The sequence below is a fragment of the Phacochoerus africanus genome, chromosome 6 (genome assembly GCF_016906955.1).
Source record: "Phacochoerus africanus isolate WHEZ1 chromosome 6, ROS_Pafr_v1, whole genome shotgun sequence".
NCBI lineage: Eukaryota > Metazoa > Chordata > Mammalia > Artiodactyla > Suidae > Phacochoerus > Phacochoerus africanus.
The window spans coordinates 93800464-93809324 of NC_062549.1; the positions used below are offsets into that span (position 1 = coordinate 93800464).

Below are 8861 nucleotides of genomic sequence, written 5' to 3' on the forward strand. Positions count from 1 at the left end.
TCGTGGCTCAGTGGCTAACAAATCCAACTAGGAACCATGAGGTTGCGGGTTCGATCCCTGGCTGTGCTCAGTGGGTTAAGGATCCGGCATTGCCGTGAGCTGTGGTGTAGGTCACAGACTCAACTTGGATCTGGCATTGCTGTGGCTGTGGTGTAGGCCGGTGGCTGCAGCTCCGAGTAGACCCCTAGCCTGGGAACCTCCATATGCCGCCAGTGTGGCCCCAGAAAAGACAAAAAGACAAAAAAAAAAAAAAGAAAGAGAGAGAAAGAAAACCCCATGCTGTAAAAATCCAAGAAGGAAAATTCTCCATCCTGTCATTTAAGCCTGGCTCACCAGCCAGGTTCAGATGGCAGCTGGAAAGGCACCCAGGGTGTGAGTTAACAGTAGACCAACCTGCACTTGGCAGATCTGGGTTCTACTCCCAGCTGTGGCTCAAATTCGGGGTGTGACCTTGAGCAAGTTGCCAGCCTACTCTGGCTTTGTTTTCTCTTCTATGCAATGATGGGGTTGACCTAGGCAGTCCTTCCAGCCAAGTGAGCTGGAAGAGTGGGGCTGGGGCCGTGGAGGCAGAACCCAGGCACTTCTAGGATCTCCTCTGCCCTCAGGTGGTAGGGAACCTCCTGTACTACCGCTTCCTGAACCCGGCTGTAGTGGCCCCTGACGCCTTCGACATTGTGGCCATGGCAGCAGGTGGCGCCCTGGCCGCCCCGCAGCGCCACGCCCTGGGGGCTGTGGCTCAACTCCTGCAGCATGCTGCGGCGGGCAAGGCCTTCTCCGGGGAGAGCCAGCACCTGCGGGTCTTGAATGACTATCTGGAGGAGACGCACCTCAAGTTCAGGTCTTGGGTCCTGGCATCCTATCCCTCCCTGTCCGTCTTTTCTCCTCCTCCCATCTTCTTTCATGTACCGCTTCGGCTTACATCCACAAGGAAGAGAGGCATAGAGGTGAAGGGTATAGTTAGTGAGCTGGAGGACAGCTGGTTGGAAAAACTCCCCAGTGGAGAAAAAAGAGGACTATTGAAGGAAGGCTGCTTGAGGGGGACACTGGGAGAGAAGGAAGGGCTGGACAGAGGGGCCGGAGCCCAGACTGGAGAGTCAGGTGGCTTGAGCATCAGTGGACAGGGCCGGAGGAAGGGCTGCTGCATGCGTGGGGGGTGCTGGCCCGCCCCCCTCTCTCACATGCTCTTCCTCTGGAGACAGGAGGTTCATCTGCCGAGCCTGCCAGGTGCCAGAGCCAGAAGAGCGCTTTGCGATGGATGAGTACTCGGACACGGTGGCCGTGGCCAAACCCGTGGTGTACATCACCGTGGGGGAGCTGGTCAACACACACAGGGTGAGGCGCCGCAAGCTGGGGGTGCTGTGTAGGTGGGCGGGGCTTTGGAAGTCCACGAGAGGGTGGGGGGCCCGGCCCTGGAAGGAAGGCCTGGCTCCGACTCTGCATCTCTTTTTCTCCCCTCATCCTGTAGCTGTTGCTGGAACACCAGGACTGGATCGCCCCTGACCACCGTGACCCCCTGCACGAGCTCCTGGAGGACCTCGGGGAGCTGCCCACCATCCCTGACCTCATTGGTGAGTGCCCTCCTGACAGCTGGGCCCAGCGGTAGGGGCTGCGGGGTGGGGCAGAGCCCAGGAACGTGCCCTCTCAAGTTTCTGTTGGCTCTGGGATGTGTGCCAGGAAGCTGGTTACACCCTCTCCCTCCCTCTCCTGCTCTGGCCCTGGGGGGGACCACAGTCGGACTGATGCGGAGAGAGTGGACGGACAGTAGAGGGACCCTGTACCGTCATATACATGGCCAGTTAAGTTATGTGAGGTAGACGTGGAGGGATAAGGGCCTGTTTGGGGTCTCGCAAGGTAACTCTGATGTGGGGGGGATTTCAGGAGCTATGGAATGGAAGGAAGCTGGCTTACCGGGGTGGAGGGGCCGGGCGGAGGTGGTGACAGATAAGAGACGGTCAGGAGCTCTAGGCTTGGGGAGGCACAGCCCCACCCTCAGGACACTCAGGCTGGGGCTGCTGGGGAAGCACATCCCCAGTAATGCAGGGGCGAGTGCTGTGGGTAACAGCCCTTCTGCTGGTCCTCCGGGTGCTGCTACGGGGCAGCTTCCTGGAAGAGGGGCGCGTGGAGCAGCATATTTAGCATCTGTGTATGTGTGTGTTGCTAGTCTCTCTCCTTTCTCATTTGCCTCAGGAGAGAACGTAGCTGCGGATGGGAACGTGGATCTGAGCAAGCTAGAAATGTCCCTGACACTCACCAACAAGTTTGAAGGGCTAGAGACAGACGCTGATGACACCAATGCCCAGAGCCTGCTTTTGAGGTGGGCAAGCAGCCTCGGCCTCCTGAGCCCCCGGGGCCAGTAGGATAGCGACTCTGGAGTGGACAGTCCACCTTCTTCCTGGGCTCTCTTATACTTCAGAAAGTTCTCCTTGGGGGTTCCTGTTGTGGTGCAGCAGAAACAAATCCAACTAGCATCCATGAGGATGCCGGTTCAATCCCTGGCCTTGCTCAGTGGGTTAAGGATCCGGTGTTGTCGTGAGCTGTGGTGTAGGTCACAGATGTGGCTTGGATCCCGAGTTGCTGTGGCTGTGGTGTAGGCCAGCAGCTGCAGCTCCTGCTCAACCCTTAGCCTGGGAACCTCCATATGCTGCGGGTGCAGCCCTAAAAAGCAAAAAAAAACCAGAGGAAAGTTCTCCTTGAAGCCTAACTGACTCCTTGCTTCAGTCTCAGCTGTCTTCCTCTGGCAGCCTATTGTGGCTGAAGGCACAGGAATAGTTAGGACACTGGCAACACAAATGTTTGCATGTTGTGGTGCTGTTTCCCACATGCTTTCTCGTACGTCATTTAATCTCAGGAACAAACAGGGAGGTAGGTGACGTTTTCCCTGCTGAGCAGCAGAGGCAAGAAAAGTCTGGTTGAGTGACTTGCCTAAATTCCCACAGCCCGTCTGTCCTGTGAGCAGCGGTCAGGAGACGGGCTTGGAGCTTTACATCCCCAGTTCTGTGCACGTGAGGGAGGAGCCGCCGCAGGGCTGGGCTGGTCATCATCTGGGCAGAAGAAGAGCCAGCTCACCACCTTGATCCCCTGCCAACAAGGCAGCCTCCAGCCCCCAGCTCCCACTCAGCCATTCGTCCTGTAAACCAGTGAGCTGGGTGCTCAGCTCAGTCCTGCCACTGAAGGCCTTACAGTGGGGCGGGGCTGGGGGGTGAAAACACATCAGAGAGCCACCAAGACAGAGGTGGGTGTCAGGTGCAGGGGAGCTCAGAGGGCCACCTGGGTCAGGAAGGGGCTCACAGACCAGGAAGTGTGTCCTTCAGCTGAAGGACTCAAAGGGAGACCGTTTGTGGGAAGCACTGCAGGCAGAGGACACAGTGGTACAAGAGCACAGTGTGTTCAGAACCATGGTCGTTCTGCACTGCAGGCCTGTCACCCCACCTTCAAGTCTTCCTCCTGGTTATGTTCTCACGACACCTCCCTCTGTCGCTCTCTCCTCACCTCCTCAGCATCCCTGGCAGCCGTGATGGGGGAGTGGGGTCTACTTACTCCGCCCCCTCTCCTCGGGTCCAGACCCTCCCCGGTCCCTTACCTCTCCCCCATTGCGCCCCTCCTCCTACAGCACCAAGCAGATGCTGGCTGACATCATGCAGTTCCACTCTGGGGACACCCTCAAGGAGATCCTGTCCCTCTCAGCTTCCAGAGAGCAAGTGAGTAGCCAGGCTGGCCCGCAGGTGCTGTCTCATTCCCCCCAACCCCGCACCAGCGCGGCCAATTCCTTCCCCAGGACCCCACCCACAGCCTGCCACAAACTGTGCCACACCTGTGCTCATCAGTAATTCAGGCTCTGCAGGGCCCAGGCCCATGCCCTTGACCCCCAGAGGCCCTCAGGCTGCAGAGTCCCAGGAGTCCACCTCCCTCCCTACTCCCGACTGAAGCAAGAGTGAGCCCTGCTGGGACTCCAGCCCCTGATGCAGTGCTAGGGTCTGTCCGGGGTGCGGAGAGGCAGTCTGGGCAGGCTCCCTTGAAGAGCACCAAAGGGCTGGCACCCAACAGAGGGAGTGGGCCGCCTAGAGGCCTAGAGGCAAAAGAAGGTGGTAAGTGTTGGGGGGCAAGGCAAACTGGGCCAGCTGGAAGGCAGACTCAGCCAGGGGCTTCACAGAGAAAAGGTGGGGACAGCCAGTAGAGGCCTGTCCCAAAACAGGACAGAAGATGGAAACGCCTCCAAATCCCCTGGAGCCATGACAAAGCTCTGTTATTGAGAAGTCGCACCCAGTGTCTATCTGGAATCCTTTATGCTGTACTTCTGTTGGGTTTCCCTTGGCCGCTTCCTCTGTGCTGACTCACAGGCCCTTCTGTCTATGAGGCTATATATTTTGATGTCCTTCACAAGCCAGCCCACCCCATCCCTTCCCCTGAACCCCCGGCTGGATAGGATCTGCTGGACCCCTCCAGCATCTCTGCCCCCCAGGAAGCAGCTCACAAGCAGCTGATGTGCCGACGCCAGGCCTGTGAGGCCCAGACCCCAGAGCCTCTGCGGCGACACCGCTCCATGACAGCTCACTCCCTCCTGCCGCTGGCAGAGAAACAACGGCGTGTCCTGCGGAACCTGCGTCGACTCGAGGGCCTGGGGTTGGTCAGAGCCAGCGACGGCTACCAGGGGCTGGTGGATGAACTGGCCAAGGTAACTGCCTGGGCGTGGGGTGGGGGGGTGTGTGCATGTGCACGTGTGCGTGCATGCATAGTGTTGGCACCTCAAGGGCCTCTGCCTGGCAGGTGCCCACCCAAAGTTATTGCCAGCCAGGAGAAGGCCAAGTGACCTCCAAAGGGTCCTTTTTGAAGGAAAGTTCTCAAAATTAGTCAGGGAAGGGAGTTTTCTTGCAACTTTCTTTTACTCAAAAACAAGGAAACTTGGAACACTTACTTCCCAGTGGGGGAGAAGCCCCAAAGACATCCTTTGAGGGTTTGGGATAGAGTTTCAAGATTGTCTTCCTCCTAGAAAAAACAGCCTTGAGGAGTTCCCGTCGTGGCTCAGTGGTTAACGAATCCGACTAGGAACCATGAGGTTGTGGGTTCGGTCCCTGCCCTTGCTCAGTGGGTTAACGATCCGGCGTTGCCGTGAGCTGTGGTGTAGGTTGCAGACGCGGCTCGGATCCCGCGTTGCTGTGGCTCTGGCATAGGCCGGTGGCTACGGCTCCGATTCGACCCCTAGCCTGGGAACCTCCATATGCCGCGGGAGCGGCCCAAGAAATAGCAGCAACAACAACAACAACAATAACAACAACAACAAAAGACAAAGGAAAAAAAAAAAAAACAGCCTTGAAATCTTTCTTTTCCTGGAGATCCTCACCATGAGTTGTTCTTGGGCTTGAGGCTGCCAGTAAGGGTCAACTCACCTGTCCCTTGTCCCCCCAACCCCAGGACATCCGCAACCAGCGCAGGCACCGGCAGCGGCGGAAAGCAGAGCTGGTGAAGCTCCAGGCCACGTTCCAGGGCCTGAGCGCTAAGACCACCTTTTACGAGGAGCAGGGCGACTACTACAGCCAGTACATCCGGGCCTGCCTGGACCACTTGGCCCCCAGCTCCAAGTAGGTGTTTCCTTCCTAGCTTTGAAGGTTATCTATGACCTCTCCTCATGGCCACGTCAACCTTTGCCCCACCCTTCACCAGCTTTGAAAGGGACATCTCACCCCAGCACTGCCTGGTCCCTTCCGGACCCTGGTCTTTGAGTCTCACTCGCCATCTTGGGCTCAAGTGCAGCCCCTCCTTTGAGAAGGGAGAAGTCTTTCTCGGGATCTAATTTCCTTCCTACCAGCCACAGAGAGAACTAGTGTCTTTGGTGTTGAAGAGGTTGTTAGACGAATTCTCTAGGGCTTTTTCTTTTTTTGCTTTTTCGGGCCACACCTGCAGCATAGGGAAGTTCCCAGCCTAGGGATGGAATCAGTGCTGCAGATGCTGGCCTACACCACATCTCACAGCAACGCTGGATCCTTAACCCACTGAGCAAGGCCAGGGATCAAACTCACATCCTCATGGATACTAGTCAGATTGGTTTCCACTGTGCTGCAACGGGAACTCCCATGGGGCCTTTTCTTCATCAGGAGTTCTGGAAAAGGAAAGAAGCAGCCATCACTCCATTACACAGCTGCCCAGCTCCTGGAGAAGGGTGTCCTGGTGGAAATTGAAGATCTTCCCACCTCTCAGTATGTGTCTTTGGCGGCCAGAACGTCAGCCCCTTCCCAGGCCCCAGCCTGGGGGTCGGACTTTGGGCTGAGCACTGAGCAGGAGGGAAGGAGAAGCATGGACCCTGCCTTGAAGGAGCCGTTAGGATGATGGGGCAGACAGGCCTCTGCAGAGAGTTAAGGGCAGTGGGTGTGGTCTGGCGCAGTTCTGGACACCCCAGGGCAGAAGATGCTGGGAAAGTGTCCTGGAGGAGAGAACAGCGGACTAGGGCCAAGCAGATAAAAGTGCTGAGATGTGGTGGGCAGAAGTAAAATTGGGAGGAGAAAGAGAGTCCCTGAGAGTGATAGAGGGGACTCTGGCTCTGGCCCTGGGTGACACGCACCACTGCCTGGCATGAGCAGCAGCGGGGCTGTGGCCCTGGAGCGAGGCGGTGGCTCCCCGTTTTGAATTCTCTTCTCGATAGCTTCAGAAATGTGATCTTCGACATCACCCCTGGAGACGAGGCGGGAAAGTTCGAAGTCAATGCCAAATTCCTGGGTGTGGACATGGAGCGGTTTCAGCTTCAGTATCAGGTAAGGGGACCCTCCCGTGAGCCCTCAAGACGCCCAATGGGCTTTAGGTGCCAGCCAAAAGATGGCAGGCTGGCCTTGCTTCCTGGGCCTCGGAGCACCTCAGCTCTGTTCCCTCCCAATCTGGGGAATTCTCATCTGCTCCCGAAGAGAAGGGTGATGGTCTGGGCAGCCCAAGCCTCTCTGATCTCGTGCCTGGACACGGACCCCCCTGTCCAGCACCAGGAGAGTGGAGTGGGCTGGCGAGGTCAGAGCAGAATTAATACTTGAAGCCCTATCGCGTGTCAGGGACTTTACACGTTACCTCACTGAATCCTCTCCGAGGCGCTCAAGCATTATCCCTCTTTTACAGGCTCCGAGGGCTAAAAGGTTAAGAAGCTGGCCTAAGTCATAGGCCAGTGTTCAGGGAAGCAGTCATTTTAAATCCAAATCTTGTTTGCTTTGCTGTTTTGCCTTTTAAATGATGTCAAGCCCTGGCTCTGCTTGAACTGACATTTGGTCAAGTTTCTGTACCTGTCTCTTGGCCTTGGTTTCCTCATCTGTGAAGGGGGTTTCAATGCGCAATGACTATGTCAGGCTCCAAGATGTTAGTGTTTTGTGGACCAGCGAGGCCACTGTGAGGACCCCTGCCCCTTCCCTCCCTCCTAGGACCTCCTGCAGCTCCAGTACGAGGGTGTGGCTGTCATGAAACTCTTCAATAAGGCCAAGGTCAACGTCAACCTTCTCATCTTCCTCCTCAACAAGAAATTCTTGCGGAAGTGACCGAGGCAGTGGGTGCTATGCAAGCCCTTCTTACCTCGCTGGATGCTTTTCTCAACACTAGTGCACTGCTCCACGCCCCTGCTGACACCCAGAGCTCGGGACTAGGCAGAGCTCAAGGGGGTCTCACCCTTTCCCCGACTGGGAGGAGTTTGTCTGCCAGCGCCGGGCCACAGGCAGAGCCTCTAACTGGGCTAAAGTGAGCCTTGCCTTGGAGTCTGGCTGTATGGCGTTTGAGTCTGAGAACCGCACCAGCCAGGTGGTAGGGAACGAACCTCGGGCCTGCCCTTTGGCCTACGAAGGCTACTGCTCTTGTGCCTGCTGCTGCCTTCTCAATATTTATAAGCACTGCCCCAGTGGCCTGATACCGCCCCCCCGCCCCCCCCCCCCGCCTCCCTTCTCTCTGCAGACCCCAAAGCCAGGGCCCGGATCCCTGCCCCCACCCCACTGCATCAGCAGTGTGTGTTTCTGCCCTGCTGAATCCCAGGCCGCTCTGCGGCTGGGAAGCCTCACACCCTGCAGCCCCGCACCCTCACCCCTGGCAGACAGCCCTCACTGATGCCCACGTGGCACTGTGACACTGTCGCCCTCCGTGGTGGCCGAGTCAAGATGACCCTCCGTTAACCTCAGATCTCACTCCCTTGTTTACGGTCTGTTTTACATGTGGGTCACTGGGGTATTTATTCCTTCCTACCCCTGCCCTCTGTGCATCCTTAATCAGGGCTTGAATTCTTTCTTTTCGAGCTCTGAGAAAAAGTCCCCATTTCCCTATTCAGACGAAAATCCATGCCAGTCTTTTATATGTTGTCTATAAAGTCACCTTGGGTCACTCCTGTTTAAGATGTCACTGTTTCAGTTTCACATGGTACGAAGAGCCGCCTTTCCCTTTCTCTCTCACCCTCAGGGTCCTTGCACCAGAGCACTGACTCTTCCAGGCAATTTCCGTAGATCTGCAACCCCGTCTCTGCCACTGTCTCTCTGGTCCCCACATCTACCCAACTTCCATCCCTGTAGCCCTTCTGATTTCGTTTTAATAAAAGCTGTCACCCCCGCCTCTGTTGTTAACCCCTTATTTCATTTCCTGCAGAGCAGGCCCCTCAGCTCTGGAACGTATCTTCCCTGGTGATCGGGGGAGTCCTTCCTGCAGCCTCCCCCAGCCTCCTGCCTGCCTCCACTGTGGGCCTACTCTGCCTGCCTGAGCTCATAAATGCTTAATGAGATGTGGCGTTTATTCCTCTCTTTCCTCCCCCAGGGGACAGAGAGGAGGAAGGAATGCTTAGGTTTCGATTCTGTTTTTATCAGCCACGCTGAAGACTAAAGCCAAGAGGAGGAGAAACCAGTCGGAGTTCAACTCCACCCGTT

General features: G+C 56.8%; 1 protein-coding gene across 2 annotated transcripts in view; it reads left to right on the forward strand.

Annotated features, from left to right (window-relative positions):
- The window catches only part of IQGAP3 (IQ motif containing GTPase activating protein 3), a 43967-nt gene extending 35414 nt beyond the window's left edge, over positions 1-8553 (forward strand). Inside the window, exons 29-38 of one of the 2 annotated variants that reach the window (XM_047784300.1) lie at positions 606-838; positions 1200-1332; positions 1466-1568; positions 2188-2314; positions 3611-3698; positions 4424-4672; positions 5410-5576; positions 6090-6191; positions 6635-6743; positions 7389-8553. In XM_047784300.1, the coding sequence (XP_047640256.1) occupies positions 606-838; positions 1200-1332; positions 1466-1568; positions 2188-2314; positions 3611-3698; positions 4424-4672; positions 5410-5576; positions 6090-6191; positions 6635-6743; positions 7389-7502 (1425 nt within the window). In that variant the 3' untranslated portion in view covers positions 7503-8553. The remainder of the gene's footprint in view (positions 1-605; positions 839-1199; positions 1333-1465; positions 1569-2187; positions 2315-3610; positions 3699-4423; positions 4673-5409; positions 5577-6089; positions 6192-6634; positions 6744-7388) is intronic. The other variant, XM_047784302.1, reaches the window with a different exon arrangement.
- Positions 8554-8861: the final 308 nt, after the last annotated feature.